The 25470-nt window shown below is 48.3% G+C and overlaps 1 protein-coding gene across 1 annotated transcript in view; it reads left to right on the top strand.

Moving 5' to 3' along the window:
* Positions 1–25470, top strand: part of LOC129694693 (murinoglobulin-2-like) — a 116347-nt gene that overhangs the window by 12587 nt on the left and 78290 nt on the right. Inside the window, 5 exon segments of the mRNA XM_055631433.1 lie at positions 6865–6917; positions 7522–7542; positions 8861–9026; positions 17085–17169; positions 22946–23051. Of these exon segments, the coding sequence (XP_055487408.1) occupies positions 6865–6917; positions 7522–7542; positions 8861–9026; positions 17085–17169; positions 22946–23051 (431 nt within the window).

Genomic DNA, 25470 nt, shown 5'->3' on the forward strand with positions numbered 1-25470 from the left:
CTCTATCAAGTCCCTCCTTAACCTTCTGCGCTCCAGAGAATAAAGACCTAACTTATTCAACCTATCTCTGTAACTTAGTTGTTGAAACCCAGGCAACATTCTAGTAAATCTCCTCTGTATTCTCTCTATTTTGTTGACATCCTTCCTATAATTGGGCGACCAAAATTGTACACCATACTCCAGATTTGGTCTCACCAATGCCTTGTACAATTTTAACATTACATCCCAGCTTCTATACTCAATGCTCTGATTTATAAAGGCTAGCATACCAAAAGCTTTCTTTACCACCCTGTCTATTTGAGATTCCACCTTCAAGGAACTATGCACGGTTATTCCCAGGTCCCTCTGTTCAACTGTATTCTTCAATTCCCTACCATTTACTATGTACGTCCTAAATGGACCACACCCATTGTTGGTCCGTGAACTTGACATCCACCATATTACCGTCATTGATAATCTGTGCACTCAACATCTATCACTCCATCATCATTGGTAATTCATGCCCTTGACATCTGCTGCTTTACATTTATAATTTTACTTCGGAGTCACGTGAGTGACTATATGAAGAACCCGCCAGGATGCATGCGTGCCATATCGCATTGTGAAATGACAGGCGAGGTGGAACGACGTTCCCCCGTAGCGGCAAGTTTAAAAGCCGGGACCGACAGGTAAGTGGTTACTCTGCGGTCATTATTGCTCCCATACTGTTTCACAGGTGGGGAAACGATGGATAAATCCAAAAATTCAACAAGAGCTGCAACAAAGCTGGCTGGGGAGGACCGCGGAGTTGCAGGCAGCCAGCAGCGGCTGACGGCACAGGAATCACCCGTAATGGGATCAGCTGTGCCCGACTTTGCCCCCGCACCGGCCAGATCAACGCCGGGCTGGAAGGCAAAACGAAAAACAAACAGAGCCGTTGATCGTGAGCGCTGGAGCCCAATGAAGCGGCTTATGGAGCAGATGCTCCAACATGACAGACTCCGGGAGATGGAGTCTAGTCACCATGGGTTGTACAAAACACCCACAGCAGCACCATACGTAGGGCTGCACAGTGCATCTCCCTCGTCAGAGGGGAGGACTGGGGGTCAATTCTGGGCTGACCCTGAAGAGGGGTTTGCCGAACAAACTACAAGTGTGCAGGGGGTGCAGGAAGGAGAAAACCTACTGGACATGGTGTCCAAATACATACAGCCAGATCAGACTGGACGAAACTAGAACAGAAACTAGCTTCCAGCATTGATTTCCTGTAATTCAAGCAACTACAGGAACAGGCTGTGATGGACACCACTGCCAAATGTTTGGCACCAGGAAATTGCGTATCCCTGAATGTTCCAGTCGTGAATAATTGTATCTGGAAATACGTCGGAGCAGGAGTTAGAAGCCTGGATGTAAAGCTCCAGAAAATACTAAAACTACTAACAGCAGGGATCACAGCATTCGCTCGCATAGTGGATGGGAAGGAAATGTCGCAAGAACAACAGGATGCACTGGCACTATTCTGCAATACGTAGTATGAAATCAATAGTATCAGAAAGAGTGCCATCTGACCTGCCTTAAATCCAAAATTTGCAGGCCTGTGCAAACCTGGAGACACAAAGCCACCAATATTATTCTGGAGAAGGGTTTCGGCCCGAAATATCGCCTATTTCCTTCGCTCCATACATGCTGCTGCACCTGCTGAGTTTCTCCAGCATTTTTGTGTACCTTCGATCTTCCAGCATCTGCAGTTCCTTCTTGAACACCAATATTATTATTTGGGGGAAACCTGTCTAAGCAGGTTAAGGAGCTCGATGAGGAGGCAAAAACCCTGGGGCTCATAAAGGCGACAACAGGAAGGACCTCCTACAGCCAAAGACAGCACCCTTACGCACCCACCAGCAGAACAAGAGAAGCTGGTGAAAGCTAAAAGGCCGGGCATACAGGACAGCGGTCTTTTTTAGGCCATGGCCCAGACCGGCCTTCGTGGAAAATGCGCAAACCCCAAACCCAAACCCAGACACCGGTGCCTCAACCTCCTCGAAGACTACACAGGAAGAAGTAAACCTTCCACTGTAACCATGGAGGTAGGTGGGTCTGGTCCCTTACAAATTATAGGAAGTGTGGATAATTACACTTCTTTTGGGATGCATGGAGTGCATTAACTACAGACACTTATATCCTAAACAGTATCCAGGGATATACCATTGAATTTGTGCACAAAAATAGCCCCCCAGTTCAACATGTACCGAACCGAACTTTCGTACTTTCACGAAAGTAAAAATTGGAAGCACATGCTGCACTGGTGAGACTTCACACAAAGGGGGTAATTGAAAAAACCCAACATGATTCTCTGGAATTTGTGTCTAATATCTTTACCAAAAACAAGAAAGATGGTGGTTGTCGCATCATCATAGAATTGACCAAATTGAATACATTTGTGCAATATATTCATTTCAAAATGGAAACCTTTGTTACTGCCAAACAAGTGATTTCCAAAGGTTACTTCATGGCTAGCATCGACTTAAAAGATGCTTACTATTCAGTGCCTATACGGACTGACCACAGACGGTATTTTAAATTCAACTGGATGGGGCAGCTCATGGCAGTATAGAGCTCTACCAAATGGATTAACATCAGCCCCCAGGCTGTTTACAAAAATTTTGAAACCAGCCCTAGCGTTTCTTCGGAAACAAAAACATATGATCATGGCCTATCTAGATGACATATTAATTGTGGGCAAAACTTTGGAATTAGCCAAACTAGCTGTATCAGCCACCAAACAATTGTTTAAGAAACTGGGGTTTATCATCCATCTAGTTAAATCTAAACTAACGCCTGCCACCATAATGGATTATTTGGGGTTCACTATTGACTCAGTTCACATGTCGGTGACTTTACCAAAGGTTACAGTCTTAACTGAGGCCTGCAACAACCTCATTGACATCAGTGAACCATCTATCAGATTGGTAGCATGGGTAATTGGCAAAATAGTGGCTGCTTTTCCAGCCACACAATTTGGACCTTTGTATTATCAAAATTTACAAAGGGCAAAAATACAAGCACTCAAAATTAATGCTGGTCATTTCGACAGATCAATGAAGCTACCAATCAAAGCAATTATGGAATTAAAATGGTGGAGGGATAACATTCGGCATTGTTCCAGCCCTATCATTATCAGCAACCGCTCAGTGGTGCTACAAACTGATGCCAGTGCACTTGGTTGGGGTGCTACCAATTCCATCTCCAGCTGTAGAGGTAGATGGAATGCATAGGATGCATCATTACTACAGACACTTGGCATAAACTACCTGGAAATGTTGGGTGCGTTCTATGGCCTAAAATCATACTGTTCTGGAATATATCACCAGCATGTTAGACTACAGATTGACAATACCACCGTGGTGGCATATATTAACCATATGGGTGGAATCAAATTGGCATCATGTGACAATCTGGCTATGGTGTATCCAGAGAAATATTTGGATATCAGCTACTTACCTACCAGGTAACCTAAATTCAGTGGCAGACACCAGGTCACGCAAATTCAATGAAAACATTGAATGGATGTTGGATAAAAAAGTAATTTGCTGATATTGTAGCACGGTATGGAATACCAGATATCGATCTATTTGCATCTAGACTCAATCACCAGTTACCAAACTATGTTTCTTGGGAACCAGACCCTGGGGCATCAGCGATAGATGCTTTTTCGCTGCATTGGGGGAAATTGTTTTTCTATGCATTCGCTCCTTTCTGCCTCATCAGTCGGTTATTACGCAGAATACAACAAGACTCAGCATCTGGTATTTTGGTAGTGCCCGATTGGCCTACTCAACCATGGTTCCCTGTGATACTCGACATGGTCTTAGAACCATGTATCACCGTCCTGAAACGACCAGATTTGTTGGTTCATCCCGTAACTGGGGATAGCCATCCATGTCATAATACGACAAACTTATTAATTTGTAGAGTCTAAAGAAACCTCTACTGGAACTGGGACTGACGGACCGAACATTGAACATTATCTCAGCGGCTCACAGGCAGTCCACCAAAAAAACAATATCTGGTATACATCAGGAAATGTGAGATATATTGTCACAGAAACAACATCACTTACAGCTCGATGAACATGACGTCTGTTCTGGAATTCCTGGCAGGCCTCCATTATGATGAGGGGTTCAGTTACAGTGCCATTAACTGCGCCAGAAGTGCCCTTTCAGCATATCTGTGGCGAGGATCAGAGCATCATTCTGTTGGGACTCACCCCCTGGTAACCAAACTTATGAGGGGAATTTTTAATATCAATCCCCCAAGAACCAGGTACTCTGAAATATGGGATGTGAGTATTGTCCTAACGTTGCTAAGGAACTGGTCTCCAGCAACAGCTCTGTCCCTGCAAAAACTGACGCATAAAACAGTCATGCTGATGGCTTTGGTCACAGCACAAAGGGTACAGTCTTTACATAAGTTAAGGCTGGACAATATGACTACTTCAACAAGAAATATACCTTTTCATATTCACGAATTAGTCAAAACAGAACAGACCGGGATCATCAGGCCTCAAAATAGAATTCAGGGCTTACCCTATAGATGATCGGCTCTGTTTTAAGACATTTATTGTTATATATAGAGAACACCAAAAACATCAGAGGCAATGAGATGGCACTACTAATCAGCCACAAGCAACCCCACAAAAAAGTGTCGGTTCAAACTATTTCCAGATGGCTGAAACAGGTTTTAACAACAGCTGGGGTGGATACTAACATATTCAAATCTCATTCCACCAGGGCTGCAGCTACATCGGCAGCTATGGAATTGGACGTACCGATGGACCAAATCCTGGAGACAGCAGGATGGTCAAGGGAAAAAACGTTCCAACAATTCTACCATAAACCAGTGGTTAGAAACATAGAAACATAGAAATTAGGTGCAGGAGTAGGCCATTCGGCCCTTCGAGCCTGCACCGCCATTCAATATGATCATGGCTGATCATCCAACTCAGTATCCCGTACCTGCCTTCTCTCCATACCCCGTGATCCCCTTAGCCACAAGGGCCACATCTAACTCCCTCTTAAATATAGCCAATGAACTGGCCTCAACTACCCTCTGTGGCAGAGAGTTCCAGAGATTCACCACTCTCTGTGTGAAAAAAGTTCTTCTCATCTCGGTTTTAAAGGATTTCCCCCTTATCCTTAAGCTGTGACCCCTTGTCCTGGACTTCCCTAACATCGGGAACAATCTTCCTGCATCTAGCCTGTCCAACCCCTTAAGAATTTTGTAAGTTTCTATAAGATCCCCTCTCAATCTTCTAAATTCTAGAGAGTATAAACCAAGTCTATCCAGTATTTCTTCATAAGACAGTCCTGACATCCTAGGAATCAGTCTGGTGAACCATCTCTGCACTCCCTATATGGCAATAATGTCCTTCCTCAGATTTGGAGACCAAAACTGTACGCAATACTCCAGGTGTGGTCTCACCAAGACCCTATACAACTGCAGTAGAACCTCCCTGCTCCTATACTCAAATCCTTTTGCAATGAAAGCTAACATACCATTCGCTTTCTTTACTGCCTGCTGCACGTGCATGCCTACCTTCAATGACTGGTGTACCATGACACCCAGGTCTCGCTGCATCTCCCCCTTTCCCAATCGGCCACCATTTAGATAATAAACCTGGAACTTTTGCAGAATCAATTTTAAGTTCTGTAATATGATTTCACTCCATGCGCTGCTTCCCTACCACTTCACCCGCGCCATTTTCAATTGAGGCGCAGCTGATGGGCCTCCCCAAACTGCGCAGGCGTGGATGGTCGTAAATATGCAGGTGTTTTTTTTCCGCAAAACATCCCACGGTCTTGATTCGAACCCTTTGGCGTTTCTTCTCAGTGGGCCTGGATTCCGCGCTTGGGCAGTTGGGGCAGCAGTTGCACATGCGCAGTTGGGGAAGGCTTACCGGGCCGGGAAATGTCCAGAAATTATTTAATTTCCCTAAAATTACTCGAGGACAGCCAGAATTTCCCGAATTTCAGGTAATTTCCTTCAAAGTTGAAACACTGACACCACCCCACATTCACCACTGACTGCTTCTGTACCCAGTGTCCTGATTGAGGGAGACCAGAAATCTTCATTATCACCCTATCTACCCGTGGTGCCACTTTCAAGGAACAATGTACCTGTACTGCTTGATCTACCTGGTCTATTACAGTCCCCGGGCCCGTTCACTGTTCACCCCAAATGTGTCCACGCCGATCATCGATCACCAGTTCACACTAGTTCTATATTATTCAACTTTCGCATCCATTCGCTGCACACTAGCAGTAATTTACAGAGGCCAATTAACCAACAAACCAGCATGTCTTTGGGTTGTGGGAGGAATCTGAAGCACCCGGAGGAAACCCACACGGGCATGGGGAGAATGTGCAAACTCAACACAGACAACACCTGAAGTCATGATCGAACAAGGGTCTGTGGCGCTGTGAGGCAGCAGGTCCAGCTGCTGCGTTGGTTTGACTTGGTGCCCAGCCCCAGTCTCACTGCGTCCCCTCACTTGGCGCGAGACACAGACTGAGGTTAACATTGAGGCAAACTGGTTGTTGCTGACCAGACAGTGAGTGATGGGCCGAACGACCTCCTCTCCCTACCCGAAACCTGCCATAGACGGGATAGACAGTCAGAACCTTTATCCCAGGGTGCGAATGTCCACTTCATCAACACTAGAGGGTGCAGCTAAAGGGTGAGAGGGGGCAAGTTTCACGGAGATGTGCAGGGCAAGATATTGTGGGCCAAAGGGCCTGTTCCTGTGCTGTACTGCTCCATATTAACCTCCCCCTGCCCTCACCACCTGGGGCATTGTCAAGGTATCTGACTGTGCCTCTCATCCCCCAGTGCGGTTCCGGGTGGTGTCATTGGACCAGGACTTCCAGCCAACCCTGGAGAAGGTGAGGTGACCTCTCCCCATCCCAGCCCCAGATCCCCTCCTCCCCAAACTCCCTCGCCAATGACCCTCCATCCCCCAGATCCCCTCTCCCGAACCCAGGATATTCCATCCCCAGCTCACACCCTCCTCTCTCCCAACCCCCCCCCCCCCCCCCCCCCCCCCCCCCCCCCCCCCCCCCCCGCAGGGTCCTTTACCACTCCACACCACACTCGCCCAGACTCTCCTCCACCATAACCCCCTCTCTGGACCCTCCCTCAGTGGATACTTCTGCCCCACATCTCCCCGACCCCAACCCCACAGATACCCTCCCCACCCAGATCAAATCCATAGACCTTCCTGCCCCTCCCTGGAACTCTCACCCAATCCCAGCCCCCTCTGCTTGCTCCTACCCCCACAATGCTCCTATCTCCCCCTCCACCTCCTCGGTCACCCCCTCCCCTCACCTCCCTTCCTCTCCAGCTCGACTTTCCCCCCTCCCCTCCAGCCGCTCCTGTTCCCCCTAATCCCCACCCTGTCCTGCCCCCTCCCCGTGCGTGCAGGAGACTGTTTTAAGGGCTCCCAGTTGTGCTGTGCTTTTACTGACTGCCTTCTCTTTCTCTCCCCAGTACCCACTGATAACCCTCACGGTGAGTGTCTGTGATGGACTGCGGGGGACGGTAACGCAGGATCGCCCCAGATCCAGCCTGGGCTCCGAGCCCCGGTCCACGGTCCTCTAGCCCGCCGGTCCCTGGGGCCGAGGCCGGTCCTACGGAGGAGTCGGGTCCTGGGGGCGGAGGCGGGTCCCACGGCGGAGGCCGGTCGCACGGTGGCTGGTCCCAGGGGCGGAGTTCGGCCCCACGGCGGAGCCAAATCCCTGGGCCGACAGAGGGGAGGGGAGACCATGCTCCACTTCCGGGCTCCTCCACTGCACCGATGCAGCTGGGGCTGATGCATGGGGGATGGGGGTGGGCAGTGGCCCCTCTGGGGGCAGCAGCTCTATGATGCCTGGCATGTTGGCCCCTGGGCAGATAGTGCGGTACTGAGCGCCACACTGTGGGAGGGGCGGTGAAGGAGCGCTGCGCTGTGGGAGGGGTGGTGAAGGAGCGCTGCGTGTGGGAGGGGTGGTGAAGGAGCGCTGGGTGGTGAAGGAGCGCTGCGCTGTGGGAGGGGTGGTGAAGGATAGTTACAAGCAGGAGTGAGATTAAAGGGCCTGTCCCACCAGCATGTGATTGCATGCATCTAGCGCGACCAAACGTGGTCGCTTGAGGCGTACGGCCTTGAGGGGCCAGTCCCACTTCGAACCGCAGAGGCGCATGGAGTTGGACTGGGGCTGGGCTGGTCCTGACATCATACTCACCAATCAGCTGGGCAGGAGGCAGAACGACTGAATTTGGACGCGTACGGCGTCGGGAGCTGACGTCATCATGCAATGGCAAGCCGGGCGGTGACGTCATCGCGCAACACCATGCGCTTTGCCATATACGCTGTCAAGACGCTGCGTACGTCGTCAAGACGCTGCGTACGTCGTCAAGACGCTGCGTACGCCCGTCGAAACGCTGCGTACGCCCCCAATGCGCCTGCGGGCCGATAGGCTGTTGGCGCGCTGAATTTTCAGACAGTGCAAGATTTTTGGAGCCCGTGCGATGTCGGGACCGGCCACGCGGGGCCATACGCCTCAAGCGACCACGTTTGGTCACGTTAGACGCAGGCAATCACATGCTGGTGGGACATGCCCTTAAGAGAGAGAGATACGCAGAAGGAGGCGTTGAAAGAGAGAATAGGAGAAATAGAAGCCGAGAGAGTGAGAGGGAACGGAAGGGGTTAGAAGGCGGGAGGGAGAAGCGGAGGAGAGAGGGAGAATAGGCAGTGATGAGCGGGAGAGAGAGAGAGATGGGAAGGATAGTGAGTGATGAGGGAGAGACAAAGAGAGGGGTAGTGAACTGCTGGAGATGTTGTGATCCTCAGGACATTGGGCAGTATCGGATTGGCCAGTGGCTGGGCGTGGAGGGCAGGCAGGGTATCGTGGATCTCAGTTTCGACCTGATTCCCGACTCCCCGATGGGCTCGTACACGATCCAAGTGCAGACGTCCAGCGAGAAAGTGACCCACAGCTTCTCCGTGGAGGAATACGGTGAGTAATACCGGCCACGGGATCGAGACATCTCCCTCTCCCCATTCACCCCCTCCGCATATCCCTGCATTCTGCCGGTACAGGGAAGCAGCAGTAGGATCAATGGCAGGACGTTTGGATTGGACCGGACTGTTACTGTTCATCACCAGGGTCCGGGCACATGCTCCTCTCTCACTGCTCCCTGCACCCTCCCTGCCAACTCCCTCCTCTCCTCTCTAACTTTTCAACTTCTACGCTCAATGCCCTGACTGATGATGACCAAAGGTCATAAGTTCATAAGTGCAGTTTAGGTCTCCTAATTTGAAGAAATTATTGCTATTGATGGTGTGCAGTGTAGGTTCACCAGGTTAATTCCCAGGATGGTGGCACTGTCATATGATGAAAGAATTGAACGACTGGCCTTGTATTCACTGGAATTTAGAAGGATGGGAGGGAATCTGATAGAAACATATAAAATTATTAAGGGATTGGACACGCTAGATGCAGGAAACATGTTCCCGATGTTGAGGGAGTCCAGAACCAGGGGCCACAGTTTAAGAATAAGGGGTAGGCCATTTAGAACTGAGATGAGGAAAATTGTGAATTTGTGGAATTATCTGCCTCAGAAGGTAGTTGAGGCAGATTCACTGGATGCATTCAAAAGAGAATTAGATAGAGCTAATGGGATACTGATTGTGGATGATCATCCATGATCACATTGGCTCGAAGGGCCGAATGGTCTACTCCTGCACCTATTTTCCATGTATCTATGTGATAGCAGAATTAGGCCATTGCACCCATCAAGTCTACTCTACGATTCAATCATGGCTTATCTATCTTTCCCTCTTCACCCCATTCTCCTGCGTTCTCCCCATAACCCTGGATACCCGTACTAATGAAGAATCTATCAATCACTGCCTTGAAAATATCCGGCCTTAGCCTCCACAGCCTACTGTGGCAAAGAATTCCTGCATCTAATGAACAATCTTCCTGCAACTAGCGTGTTGAACCCCTTAAGAATTTTGTAAGTTTATAAAAGAGCCCCCCTCAATCTTCTAAATTCTAGCAAGTACAAGCCGAGTCTATCCAGTCTTTCTTCATATGGAAGTCCTGACATCCCAGGAAATAGTCTGGTGAACCTTCTCTGTACTCCCTCTTTGGCAAGAATGTCCTTCCTCAGATTAGGAGACCAAAACTATACACAATATACTTGGTGTGGTCTCACCAAGACCCTGTACAACTGCAGTAGAACCTCCCTGCTCTTATACTCAAATCTCAAACCCTTTTGCTATGAAAATCCTTTTACTATCATGATGGAAGGTAGACAAATCTCCAGGGCCTGATCAGATATATCCGAGGACATTGCGGGAAACTAGAGAGGAAATTGTGGGAGCCCTGGTTGAAATTTATGAGTCGTCTTTAAATACAGGAGAGGTGCTGGAAGACTGGAGGGCTGCAGGGAAAATGCTGGGATCTATAGGCCAGTGAGATTAACATCTGAAAGTTACAGGAGAGTATTCTGAGCGAAGGATTTAGTCAGCATAGTTTTGTACGTGGGAGGTCGTGTCTCACAAATCTGATTGATTTGAAGATGTGATCAAAAAGGTCAATGAGGACAAAGTTGTAGATGTGGTATATATGGACTTCAGTCACGCATTCAACAAGGTTCCACATGATAGGCTGCTCTGGAAGGTTAAACCGCAAGGGGTTCAAGGAGGGATAGCAGAATGGATAGAAAATTGGCTTCGTGGAAGGAAGCATAGGGTGATAGTGGAAGGTTGCTTCTCGAACTGGAGGCCTGTGACTAGTGGTGTGTCTCGGGGTTCGGTGCTGGGTCCATTACTGTTTGTCATCTACATCAATGATTTGGATGAGAACATGCATGGCAGGGTTAGCAGTTCTGGGCACCGTGTTATAGGAAAGACATTGTCAAGCTAGGAAGTGTGCAGAGAAGATTTACGATACGATAAAACTTTATTTATCCCAGGAGGGAAATTGATCTGCCAACAGTCATAAAAGCACAAAATACATGAAACATTTACGAGAATATTGCCAGGATTCGATGGTCTGAGCGATAGGGAGAGGTTGAATAGGGTGGGACTCTTTTTCTTGAAGTACAGGAGGATAACCATATAACAATTACAGCACGGAAACAGGCCATCTCGACTCTTCTAGTCCGTGCCGAACACGTATTCTCCCCTAGTCCCATACACCTGCGCTCAGACCATAACCCTCCATTCCTTTCCCGTCCATATAACTATCCAATTTATTTTTAAATGATAAAGACGAACCTGCCTCCACCACATTCACTGGAAGCTCATTCCACACAGCCACCACTCTCTGAGTAAAGAGGTTCCCCCTCATGTTACCCCTAAACTTCTGTCCCTTAATACTTAAGTCATGTCCCCTTGTTTGAATCTTCCCTACTCTCAGTGGGAAAAGCTTTTCCACGTCAACTCTGTCTATCCCTCTCATCATTTTAAAGACCTCTATCAATTCCCCCCTTAACCTTCTGCGCTCCAAAGAATAAAGCCTTAGCCAAAGAACTTAGTTGCTGAAACCCAGGCAACATTCTAGTAAATCTCCTCTACTCTCTCTATTTTGTTGACATACTTTCTATAATTAGGCAACCAAAATTGTACACCATACTCCAGAATTGGCCTCACCAATTTTAACATTACATCCCAACTTCTATACTCAATGCTCTGATTTATAAAGGCCAGCACACCAAAAGCTTTCTTTACCACCCTATCTACATGAGATTCCACTTTCAGGGAACTGTGCACAGTTATTCCCAGATCCCTCTGTTCACCTGCATTCTTCAATTCCCTACCATTTACCATGTACGTCCTATTTTGATTTATCCTGCCAAGATGTAGCACCTCACACTTATCAGCATTAAACTCCGTCTGCCATCTTTTAACCCACTCTTCCAACTGGCATAAATCTCTCTGTAGACTTTGAAAATCTACTTCATTATCCACAACCCCACCTATCTTAGTATCATCTGCATACTTACTAATCCAATTTGCCACACCATCATCCAGATCATTGATGTACATGACAAACAACAGTGGACCCAACACAGATCCCTGTGGCACCCCACTAGTCACTGGCCTCCAACCTGACAAACAACCATCCACCATTACCCTCTGGTATCTCACCTTCAGCCACTGTTGAATCCATCTTGCTACTCCACAATTAATACCCAACAATTGAACCTTCTTAACCAACCTTCCGTGAGGAACCTTGTCAAAGGCCTTACTGAAGTCCATATATACAACATCCACTGCTTTACCCTCATCAATTTCCCAAGTAACCTCTTCAAAAAAATTCAAGAAGATTAGTCAAATATGATCTTCCAGGCACAAATCCATGTTGACTGTTCCTAATCAGACCCTGTTTATCCAGATGCTTATATATATTATCTCTAAGTATCCTTTCCATTAATTTGCCCACCACTGACGTCAAACTAACAGGTCTATAATTGCTAGGTTTACTCTTAGACCCCTTTTAAACAATGGAACAACATGCGCAGTACGCCAATCCTCCAGCACTATTCCTGTTTCTAATGACATTTGAAATATTTCTGTCATAGCCCCTGCTATTTCTACACTAACTTCCCTCAATGTCCTAGGGAATATCCTGTCCGGACCTGGAGACTTATCCACTTTTATATTTTCTCAAAAGTGTCAGTACTTCCTCTTCTTTGAATCTCATAGTTTCCATAGCTACTCTACTTGTTTCCCTTGCCTCACATAATTCAATATCCTTCTCCTTGGTGAATACCGAAGAAAATAAATTGTTCGATATCTCCCCCATCTCTTTTGGCTCTGCAGATAGCTGTCCACTCTGACTCTCTAATGGACCAATTTTATCCCTCGTTATCCTTTTGCTATTAATATAGCTGTATAAACCCTTTGGATTTACTTTCACCTTACTTGCCAAAGCAACTTCATATCTTCTTTTAGCTTTTCTAATTTCTTTCTTAAGATTCTTTTTACATTCTTTATACTCCTCCAGCACCTCATTTACTTCATGCTGCCTATAATTATTGTAGATCTCTCTCTTTTTCCGAACCAAGTGTCCAATTTCCCTTGAAAACCAGGGCTCTTTCCAATTTTTACTATTTCCTTTGAACCGAACAGGGACATAAAGCTTCTGTACTCTTAACATTTCACCTTTAAATGTCCTCCATTTCTCTTCCACATCTTTCCCATAAAACACACTGTCCCAATTTACTCCTTTTAAATCCTTTCGCATCTCCTCAAAGTTAGCCTTTCTCCAATCAAAAATCTCAACCCTTGGTCCAGTTCTGACCCTCTCCATAATTATATTGAAACTAATGGTATTGTGATCACTGGACCCGAACTGCTCCCCAACGCATACCTCTGCCACCTGACCCGTCTCATTTCCTAACAGGAGGTCCAGCATTGCCCCTCCTCTAGTAGGTACTTCTATGTATTGCTGAAAAAAACTATCCTGCACACATTTTACAAACTCCAACCCATCCAGCCCATTTACAGAATGTGTTTCCCAGTCTATGTGCGCAAAATTGAAATCTCCCCCAATCACTTCCTTGTGCTTACTACTAATATCTGCAATCTCCTTACATATTTGATCTTCCAATTCTCGCTCCCCATTTGGCGGTCTATAATACACCCCTATAAGTGTTGCTACCCCTTTCCCATTTGACGAGCCCTCTAATCTATCCTGCCAAAGCACTGCTTTAATATCTTCCCTGATAAGCAATGCAACACCTCCACCTCTTGCCCTTCCAAATCTATCACACCTGAAGCAACGAAATCCTGGAATATTTAGTTTCCAATCACAGCCCTCCTGCAACCATGTTTCACTGATCACCACAACATCATACTTCCAGGTGTCAATCCAGGCTCTAAGTTCATCCACCTTTCTTACAATTCTCCTAGCATTAAAATATACACATTTAAGAAACCCACCCTCTCTTATTCTCTGTTTATTATATTTTTCTTCTCTCTCCCCTACATGTTGGGTCAGAGTGCTACCATTCTCTGCCTCCTGCCTCACACACTGACTGCTAGCTTTCCCAATTTGAGTCCCTCCCCCCAACCATACTAGTTTAAAGTCTCGCCAGTAGCCTTTGCAAATCTCCCCGCCAGGATATTGGTCCCCCTCGAGTTCAAGTGCAACCCGTCCCTTTCTGTACAGGTCGCACCTTCCCCAAAAGAGGTCCCAATGATCCAGAAACTTGAATCCATACCCACTGCACCAGTCCCTCATCCACGCATTTATCCTCCACCTCGCTCCATTCCTACTCTCACTGTCGCGTGGCACAGGCAGTAATCCTGAGATTGTTACCTTTGCAGGCCATCTCCTTAACTCTCTACCTAACTCCCTAAATTCTTCTTTCAGGACCTCTTCTCTTTTTTTACCTATGTCGTTGGTACCTATATGCACCACAACCTCAGGCTCCTCTCCCTCCCATTTCAGGATTTCTTGGACACGTTCAGACACATCCCTGACCCTGGCACCAGGGAGGCAAACTGCCATCCGGGACTCCTGTCTGCGTCCACAGAATCGCCTATCCGACCCCCTGACTATAGAGTCCCCTATTACAATTGCCCTCCTCTTCTTTTCCTTACCCTTCCGAGCAACAGAACCGGTCTTTGTGCCAGAGGCCCGGCCGCTGTCGCTGCCCCTAGGTAGGCTGTCTCCCCCACCCTTACTCAAACATAAGTACTTATTTTGAGGATGAGGGGTGATCTTATAGAGGTGTATAAAATCTTGAGAGGAATAGATCAGAGTCTCATGCCCAGAGCAGGTGAATCGTGTACAAAAGGACATAGGTTTTAGGTGAAGATTTAATAGGAATCTGAGGGGTAACCTTTTCACACAAAGGATGGTGGGTGTATGGAACAAGCTGCAGAGGAGGTAGTTGATGCTGGGACTATCCCAATGTTTAAGAAACTGTTAGACAAGTACATGGATAAGACAGGTTTGGAGGGATCTGGACCAAAAGCAGGCAGTTGGGACTAGTGTAGCTGGGACATGTTGGCCAATGTGGGCAAGTTGGGCCAAAGGATTGGTTTTACCAAGTTTCCATAATAGCTACAACGTCCCAGTCGTACATAGTTATCGATGCCCTGATTTCATCTGCCTTAACCATGATTTGGAACATTGTGTTCAGTGTCCGCTCATGGTCTTTATAGAGGTGTAATTCTAGATCACCCTTCAACCTCCTGCACTCAAATGAATAAAGTCCTAGCCTGCTCAACCTCTCCCTACAGCTCAGGTCTTCCAGACCTGGCAACATCCTCGTAAATCTTCACTGGGTGTTTCCAGTTTAACAATATCCTTCCTCTAGCAGCGTAAACAAGACAGCACAAGACAGCACATTTTCACATATTCTGTTGTGCTGCAGCAAGTAAGAATTTCATTGTCCTTTCCGAGACATATGACAATAAAACACTCTTGACTCTTGACTTAATTAAAAAACCTCTGAAGTCTCTCCAGTAATTTGCCTACCTTTCACAAACATTATGCTCACTGGCTTTCCCTGGCATTCTAAGGCTTTTCCTTGCAACCCTGCTTAACAAAGGCACAAAATTACCCACCTGCTGACACCTACCCCTATCTAACGATGATTCATATATCTTTGCCACATCTCTTGCATTTTTCTTCACTAGCTTTTCAGTGTCCTTGGAACACAGTGCCCTTAACCACCTTCAAAGGCCTTATGACATTCAGCACCTCCTCGACCGTAATACAATGAGTCAATGATTCAGTGATACTTTATTTTGACATGTACCTCGATACAGCAAAATTCTTTGTTTTACATACAACCCGATAAAATCATACTCTGGCTTCACCTTCCTAGGCAGTACACAAAGGGTCGCCACGTTTCTGGTACTGACAAAGTTGCAAACTTTGTAACTTTGACTGCTGTCAAGCAACTTCCATTAACTGTCCCAAGTTCCCCAGCCTTCATGTCCTTCTCTTAATGTACATAAAATCTCCTTGAATATTCCTTAATATTATCTGCCACTCTTTCCTACCTTCTCTTTGTCCTAATTGCCTTAACTATGCTCCTCAGTTCTAGAAATTCCTGCAAGGACACACGATCCCAGCTGCTTATACCTGTCCCAAGTCTCCTTTTTCATGACTCATTAAGCGAGTTCAGTATTCTGAAAAATGCAAGGAATCATGGGATTTCTCAAAGGAGATTCGCGAAAAAGAAAAAGCGAACAAAGCACAGACCGTATGAACTGTGTATAAATTCTTATCTTTATTCTGGGTGGGGGAGGGATAGAGGGAGAGGGAATGCCGGGATTACTTGGTTAGATAAATCACAAATCTGTAATCTGCCCAAGTGAAATATGAGATACTGTTGTGTTTCCAATTTGTGTTTCTGTTGAGAAGGGGTTTGGAGACCTGCTGAAATTCCTAAGTGTTTTGAGGAAGTCGAGGTGTTGGTCTTCTTTCTTGGCCAGAGCGTTGATGTGGTTAGTACAGGATAGATTGTTGAACATATTTCCGGCCAGGAGCTTGAATCTCTCGACCTGCCTCTGATATCCCGAGGGAAGAGAAGGAGGAAGGAGGCTCTCTTTCCTGGGGTAGCCTCGAGCGAGGGGCTCCATTGAAAACACGGGACGTCCCGTGTGAGATGGGGGGCCAATGGGAAGGGGGGAGATCTCTTCCCATGAAGCCCTGGTGCCTTCTCCCTGGAGGAGGTGAAGCCGGTGGATATTTCGGAGGCGTGAGAAGATAAAGGATGCTTGATCCCAGCTGCCTATAGTCAAGTCAAAGGTTACCGGGATCTGATCTGACTGAGAAACCTCCTCCTTGTCCGTGTCCCAGGAGGGGAGTTTGGGACAGGCGGACAGAGTTCCCAGGTGGGATGAGGAGCAGGGGCAGAGTTTGGGACGTGGGCCATTGAAGGGTCTCTGGAGGAGGAGTGGATGGGTGTCGGGGAGCTGAAACCGGAGGGAGGGAGGCAGGACGGGAGGGAGGAGTTTGCAGGGATTGTGAGGGTGGTGGGTGGGGAACCGTGTTGGGGAGGGGATGCAGCTTCACTGACCTTCTCCCTCTGTTTTGCAGTGCTGCCCAAGTTTGAACTGAAGGTTCATCTTCCCGAACAAATCACCATCCTAGACACAACAATTCCCATCAAAGTGTGTGGCAGGTAAACAGGCGTCTGCTTTCAATTCTGAGCCCCAACTTAGTCAGCTCAGGTGTGTGAGGGGACATTGCGGAGGGAGACTAACTCTGTGTCAGATCACGGGAGTGTGTGATCGGACCATGCAGAGGGAGCTTCACTCTTTTTTCTTCCAAGGAGTTTATTCAATAATTGCATTTTGCAGTGTATCAGAAGGTGCAAAAATGTTCAAATGTCACATTGCATCAGGCAATCATTATAATACAATAGTGGCTTCTGTATCTACAAAGCACTCGACCCTCTGCGGCGACCAGCATTCATGGAAGGCATCTAGAGTCTCCATGGTTCCCTCACCAGGGACACGTGAGCACAGACGTAGGCCCAGAAGAGGGGTATACAGCTGACTCTAGTGTGATCATCGACCACCCACTGCCTGGATCCACGAATGGCCATCTTGGCCAGGCTCAGAAGACCCTCCCGATCGACCCTCCCTACTGGGCCTTGTGCCCAAATACCAGAATCGTGGGACTAAAATGCAACCAAATCTTGAAGAGCAGCCCCTTCAAATACTCATACAGGGGCTGCAACCTCTCACACCCCATACGGATGTGGAATACGATCTCTTCCTCGCCACAGAAGTTATGGGTGGTTGGTGAGTCCGTGTACCAACTTAAATATTTATTACAGACCACGCCTCTTGTGCAACACTCTCAACACCTGGACTTCAATGTAAAGGGGGTGGACTCCCTTATAAAGAGAACTTCACTGGGGACCGATCCCGCCGTCACGTGGTAACACGGACCGCCAAGGCATGTCTGGATGGACGACGAGGGTGAGGAAGTGTAGAGTGTGCAGGAGCAACCTGTACAGTAAGCGTCTCTCCGCTTCATGGAACGGCACGCTGGGCATCCCGGAAAGGCGGCTCATGTTGTGTATGGCCGGCTCCCGGGAAAGATTCCGGGTCCTGGGCCCAATGAGTAATTCCGTCGGTTCGGGAATAAGCTCGGTTGGAATCGTCCCGAGCACGCACCTCTCCTCGACACCCACCATAACAGGGTGAGGACCGGTCACCCTCGCAGTTACAACACTCCCCTCCCCCTAGTGATCAGATTCCTAACTCGTAAAACATCACGGTAGAAGCTGGGCAGATCCCATGTGGCGTGTTGACTGATTCCCACCACCGGGAGCCGCGAACCCCCCTCTAGGCAACGGCCTTGGCGTAAAAAATATGTGATCAGAATCTGCCACCTAGGAGGGTGCTTTGTGTAAACGTACCTCTGCAGGGTCCTGAGATGGAGAACCACCACCTGGGTACACACACATACCAAGGACTGGCCGCCCTCCTCAAATGGAGACTCAGGACCGGTGCGGAAACCCAGTGCTTCTTTTCTCCCAGAACTAACATCATCTCCCTCACTGCACTCAAGGTCTTTGTCTGAGTTCGGAGGGCTGCAGCTGGCTGCCAGTTAGCTCGGCTCCAGTGCGCAAATTGACTGCATTACACGCACCCTCCTCCGACACAATTCTACCCCCAAGATCAGTGTTGAGGGAGGGTTTTGAAACTTCTGACAGCAATGAGCTGGCCAGTGAATGGCCATGCTCCTGCTCTCTCACTACCCACTACAACTGGGTTTGGGACAGAAAAAACAGGTGACGTCGCCCCTGGGCCCGCGGTGCGCAGGCAGGCACGCCCAGTATCCGATTGAGGGACACTACCCAAAACAGCCCCATTCACCTCCGCACCCAGGGTACCCGTTCCATCAGCATCACCCAGAGAGCCTCTGCCTCCAGGGAGGTAACCTCACTATGGACCACTGAAGGAGCCGCTGTTTCTGGAGTCTCCCCTACTCCCTCAGTCGGTGGGGCAGCGCACCCCTCAACTACACCTGCAGCCCTGATCAGAAGCACAGGCTAGGCACCTGACCCTGCTCCCCAGTCTCCCCCTTCGGGCTGTCTCTGCTCGTCCTCCGACCCAGGGGACACTTTCCCAGGGGAACCAACCCCAACAGTTGGTGAGATGATTCCCCCAGAAGGCCACTGAACTGAGGGAACTTCCTGCAGCCCAGAGGACACACGCCCTGAATCCCCAGCATTGACAGAGGTTGAAGGTCGCCACTCAGGTTGCCCCTGGACCTTGGCCTCCGGGCCGATCTCTCCTGCAGAGGATTCGCGCCTTCTCTTCGTCCCACTGATGTGCAGCAGTACGGTGACCTCAATAAAGGAAGAGTCCTCTGCCTCCACACCACCAGCTTCCTGTTCTTCAGCTCCTTGTTCAGCCTCTCCAGCTCCCTGCTGGACCTCCCCGGCTCCCTGCCGAACCATCCCGACTCCCTGCTGGACCATCCCGACTCCCTGCTGGACCTTCCCGACTCCCTGCTGAACCATCCCGGCTCCCTGCTGGACCATCCCGACTCCCTGCTGAACCATCCCGACTCCCTGCTGGACTTCCCCGGCTCCCTGCTGGGCTCCCTGCCTTCCCGGCTCCCTGCTGGACCTTCCCGGCTCCCTGCTGAACCTTCCCGGCTCCCTGCTGGACCTCCCCGACTCCCTGCTGGACCATCCCGACTCCCTGCTGGAACCATCCCCAGCTCCCTGCTGGACCATCCCGACTCCCTACTGGACCTCCCCGGCTCCCTGCTGGACTGCTTTTTTGACCCTGCTGGACCATCACCCCGAGGCTCCCTGCTGGACCTTCCTGCTGGACCTCCCCGACTTCCTGCTGGGAGCTCCCCTGGACCTCCCGCTCCCTGCACCTACTTCACCCTCCCCTGGACTCCCTGCTGGGGACCTTCCCGACTCCCTGCTGGACCTCCCGACTCCCTGCTGGACCTTCCCTGACTCCCTGCTGGACCAGACCAGCTCCCTGCTGGACCTCCCCCTGCTGGACCTCGTTTTAACTCCATTTTTTGCTGGACCTCCCCAAGACTCCCTGCTGGACCTCCTCGACTCCCTGCTGAACCTCCCCGACTCACCCTGCTGGACCTCCTCGGCTCCCTGCTGAACCATCCCGACTCCCTGCTGGACCTCCCCGGCTCCCTGCTGGACCATCCCGGCTCCCTGCTGAACCTCCCCGACTCCCCGCTGAACCTCCCCGACTCCCTGCTGAACCTCCCCGACTCCCTGCTGGAACCTCCCCCGCTCCCTACTGGACCTCCTCGGATATCTTTTGAACCTTCCCAGCCTGCTTTTTGACTCCGGGGTCAACAGTCACCCTTTGAGTAGGCTCAGGGGTGAGCGTGGGCTCGTCTGCTGTGGGGAGACTCGCCCAAAGGTGTTTGTTCTTCTTCTTCGCCTTCTTCCCCATCTGCTTCTGCCATCCCTCCCCCTTGCCCTCCTCCCACCGTACTTCACCAACATCCATCACCGTAGGTACAGGACGTGCGGGTGGGGATGCAGTGCCGCCCTGGGCCGCCGAGGTGGAACCGGCAGCCTCGGATGGGCTAGCAGAGTTTCCCTGAGCTGCTGCGTTTAACATGAAAACAGACTTCCCACTGTCTTTCAAGGCAAAAGTCAGATTATTCTGTATCTTCGTTTTAACCCCATTTTTTGCTTCATCAACTCATACAAGGGTCAAGGCTCAGTAGCTGCGTAGCTCAGTGTGGTTGCCATCTTTGAGGAGTGGCACGATAAAGGTTATAGGTACTTAATAGATTAAAATCTTACTGCTGTTGCTGCTGTAAACAGTGCATTCCAACATTTAATGAACAATCTAATTAAGAAGTGTATGGCAGGCGAATAAGCAAGCCACGCGTGGTGAATCAAAGTGATCTTTATTGATGAATTAAAGAGAACAACATACACGCGAATGGGGGAAGGCTGACCCGGGGCTCCTTACTTATACTAGGGCACACCCCTAAACCCCGCCTTCCCGCCATTACCCAGACACGTACATGACCCTACTCCCTACCACCGAGGGGTTGCATAGTGAGTGGCCTAACCAACGGTGGCGCCACAAATGCCAGAAAAGCAACAAAGACTAAACAAGGAATGTACGAGTCGATCTTCCCCGTCGAAGTTGCAACTCTAAGGGCTTTGACCCCAGGTCCATTTGAACCACTTCAGCTTGTCTGGCAACCAAAAAAATACAGTTCCCCTCTTTACCAGCTAACCTGGACGAGTTAAATTGGCATGGGAGGGAGGTATTCGATGTAAACAGCCACAATATAAATCAATCCAAATCTCAGCTCCTCTCTTTCCAAGTGTTCTTGGCAATCTGTCAGTTATTGCCACTCCTACAACTCTCAAAGAGTCACAGTCAAATTCCTCACAAATTGAAGAAATCTTTTTTAAAAGAAAGCCTCTGAAGTCTGGTGATAATCCGAGCTCCAAATTCTCGCTGCCTTTGTTCCCCCTCCATAACTGAGTTGGATGATCAGCCATGATCATATTGAATGGCGGTGCAGGCTCGAAGGGCCGAATGGCCTACTCCTGCACCTAATTTCTATGTTTCTATAATGACTCATGGAGTCAAAAAATGATACAGTGTGGAAACAGGTCCTTTGGCCCAACTCACCCACACCGGCCAACAATGTCCCAGCTATGCTTAGTTGTTGCCTGGGTTTCAACAACTAAGTTACAGAGCAGAAGGTTAAGGGGCGACCTGAGCGCAGAAGGTTAAGGGGGGACTTGATAGAGGTCTTTAAAATGATGAGAGGGATAGACAGAGTTGATGTGGGCAAGCTTTTCCCACTGAGAGTAGGGAAGATTCAAACAAGAGGACATGACTTCAGAATTAAGGGACAGAAGTTTAGGGGTAATATGAGGGGGAACTTCTTTATTCAGAGAGTGGTGGCGGTGTGGAATGAGCTCCCAGTGGAAGTGGTCGAGGCAGGTTCATTGGTATCATTTAAAAATAAATTGGATAGGCATATGGATGAGAAGGGAATGGAGGGTTATGGTACGAGTGAAGGCAGGTGGGACTAAGGGGAAAAAATTTGTTCGGCATGGACTTGTAGGGCCGAGATGGCCTGTTTCGTGCTGTAATTGTTATATGGTTATATGGTTATGCTAATCCCACTTGCCTGCACTTGGTCCATATCCCGCCAAACCTGTCCTATCCATGCATCTGTCTAACTGTCTCTTAAACGATGGGATAGTCCCAGCCTCAACTACCTCCTCTGACAGCTTGTTCCATATATCCACCACCCTTTGTGTAAAAAAGTTACCCCTCGGATTCCTATTAAATCTTTTCCCCTTCACCTTGAACCTATGTCCTCTGGTCCTCAATTCATCTACTCTAGGCAAAAGACTGTGCATCTACCCGATCTATTCATCTCATAATCTTATACACCTCTATGAGATCACCCCTTATCCATGGAATAGAGACCCAGCCTACTCAACCTCTCCCTATAGCTCACACCTTCTAGTCCTGGCAACATCCTCATCAATCTTTTCTGAACCTTTTCAAGCTTGACAATACCTTTCCTATAGCATGGTGCCCAGAACTGAACAAAATATTCTGAAGAAGGGTTTGGACCGAAACCTTGCCTATTTCCTTCGCTCCATAGATGCTGCCTCACCCGCTGGGTTTCTCCAGCATTTTTGTCTACTTTCGATTTTTAAGCATTTGCAGTTTCTTCTTAAGCAATATTTTAAATGTTGTCTTATACAACTGCAACATGACCTCCCAACTTCTCCTTCTGAAATTCTGCTTCAAATCCTCTGCCATCAGAACAGCTCCTCCTGTCTGTCCGTGTGATGGGACAGGGTAGAGGGAGCTTCTCTCCTGTCTGATGCCGGGAGTGTGTGACAGGGACGGGGTAGAGGCTCTCTGTCAATGACCGGTGCTGTGAATGTTTTGCAGATACACCTATGGTAAACCCATGCGGGGAGATGTTAACGGCACTGTTTGCCTGCAACAAGTTTACTACCGCCGTTCTCAGAGAAACTGTCACATCGTGACGGGCAAGGTCAGTACCTGGTATTGGTTTATTATTGTCACGTGTACCATGTTTTGTTTGTGTACTGTTCAGTCAAATCATACTGAGATGCTGGAAGGCTGGAGAGTGACAAATTACTGGAGAAGATTCTGAGGGATAAGATATACATGCATTTTAGATAGATTGGGGCTACTGAGAAATAGTTAGCGTGGTTTTGTATGTGGGAGATCATGTCTTACGAATCTCATTGAGTTTATTGAAGAGGCAATGAAAAAGGTTGATGAGGGCAAAGCCATAGACATTGTCTATATGGACCTCAGCAAGGCATTTGATAAGTTTCCACTTGGTAGACTATTCTGGAAGAATAGATCGCATGGGATCCAGGGAGAGCTGGATATGGAATTGGTTTCATGGAAGGAAACAAAAGTTGATGGAAGGTTGTTTTTCGGACTGGTGTGCCTCAGGGATCGGATCTGGGCCCATTGCTGTTTGTGGTTTGGATGAGAATGTATGAGAATGGTTAGTATGTTTGCAGATGACACTAAAGTGGGTGGCATCGAAGATAGTGAAGATGGTTATCAAAAATTACAGTGGGATCTTAATCAGTTGAACAAGTGGGCTGAGGAATGGTTGATGGAGTTTAATACAGATAGGTGTAAGTGGTGCATTTTGAGAAGTCAAACCAGGCCAGGATCTACACAGTGAATGACAGGGCCCTGGGGAGTGTTGTAGACCAGAGGGATCTAGGAGTACAGGTACATTGTTTCTTGAAATGGTGTCACAAGTAGATAGGTTGTCAAGAAGGCTTGGTCATAGGCCTTCATTACTCAGGGTGTTGAGTATAGAAGTTGGGATGCTATGTTACAGTTGTAGAAAACATTGGTGAGATCGCATGAGAGGTATTGTGTTTATTTTTGGTCATCCTGTAACAGGAAAGATGTTGTTAAGCTGCAAATAATGCAAAGAAGATTTACCAGGATGTTGCAGGAATTAATGGCCTGACCTATCGGGAGGGTTTGGGCAGGCTAGGACTTTATTCCTTGGAGCGCAGGAGGCTAAGGGGTGAAATGTAAAAGAACATGAGGTGCCTAGTCTTTTACCCAGAGTAGGAGAATCAAGAACCAGAGAACAAAGGTTTAAGGTGAGATGAGAAAAGATTGAATGGGAAACTGAGGGGTACCTTATTCAAACAGAGGGTGGTGGGTATATGGAATGCACTGCTTTACTTTGGAGATGCATTATGGAAACGGGCATTTTGGCCAACTGAATCTGAGCCTACTAGCGATCACGGTGTACAATAGCACTATCCTCAACAATATGCACAATATACCAATATACCATAAGCCAATTAAACTACAAGCTGTACATCTTAGGAATGTGGGGAGAAAACCAGATCACCCGGAAAAAAAACCACAGTCACAGTGACAACCTACAAACAGCATTTGTAGTCAGGATCAAACCTGGGTCTCTGCCGCTGTAAGGCAGCAACTCTACAACTGTACCACCATGCCTCGCTTTCAAAATACATCTGGAATATGAGCCAAATGCAGGTGGGCAGTACTAGTGGAGACGGCACATCTTGGTCAGCATGGGCAAATTGGACTGAAGGACTTCTTTCCATGTTGTATGACTCTGACTATAAAGTCAGTCCAACCTCCCCTTGCAGTTAATGCGCCGTAATCCAGGCATCATTCCGGTAAACTTCCCCTGCACTCTCCACAAAACTTCCTCATCTTTCCTGTAATGGGGCGCCCAGAAGTGCATGTGTAAGAAGGAACTGCAGATGCTGGTTTACACCGAAGATAGACAGAAACCGTTGGAGTAACTCAGCGGGTCAGGCAACATCTCTGGAGAGAAAAGCTCTAGATGGTTCAGGTCAAGACCCTTCATTAGACTGACCCTTTGTCATCTCAGACTGATGAAGGGTCTCGACACGAAATGTTGCCTGTTCTTTAACCCTTGAGATGCTGCCTGACCCGCTGAGTTACTCCAGCTTTTTGTGTCTATCTTCAAACAGAACTGCATGTAATATTCCAAATGTTGTTTAACCAATTCCTCTTATGATTCTTCTGTCTGAAGAAGGGTCTCGAACCAAAACGTCGCCGATTCCTTCTCTCCATAGATGCTGCCTCACCCGCTGAGTTTCTCCAGCATTGTTGTCTACCTTTGATTTTTCCAGCATCTGTAGTTTCTTATTAAACATAGACAGGTTGGTCAGTTAGTTTGAAGGTGACACCAAGGAATGAGAGTGGAAGAGAGGAAGGGTGGGTGAGCTGGGAGGAACTGCAGTTGCGGTTATCAACTGAAGAGAGACACATAAAGCTGGAGTAACGGTAGGTCAGCTTTATGTGTCAGGGATCAGTAGGTCAGCCAGCATCTCTGGAGGAAAGGAATAGGTGAAGTTTCAGGCTGAGCCCCTTCAGACTGAGAGTCAGAAGTAAGGTTAACG

This window comes from Leucoraja erinacea, unplaced genomic scaffold (assembly GCF_028641065.1).
Source record: "Leucoraja erinacea ecotype New England unplaced genomic scaffold, Leri_hhj_1 Leri_75S, whole genome shotgun sequence".
Taxonomy (NCBI): Eukaryota; Metazoa; Chordata; class Chondrichthyes; order Rajiformes; family Rajidae; genus Leucoraja; species Leucoraja erinaceus.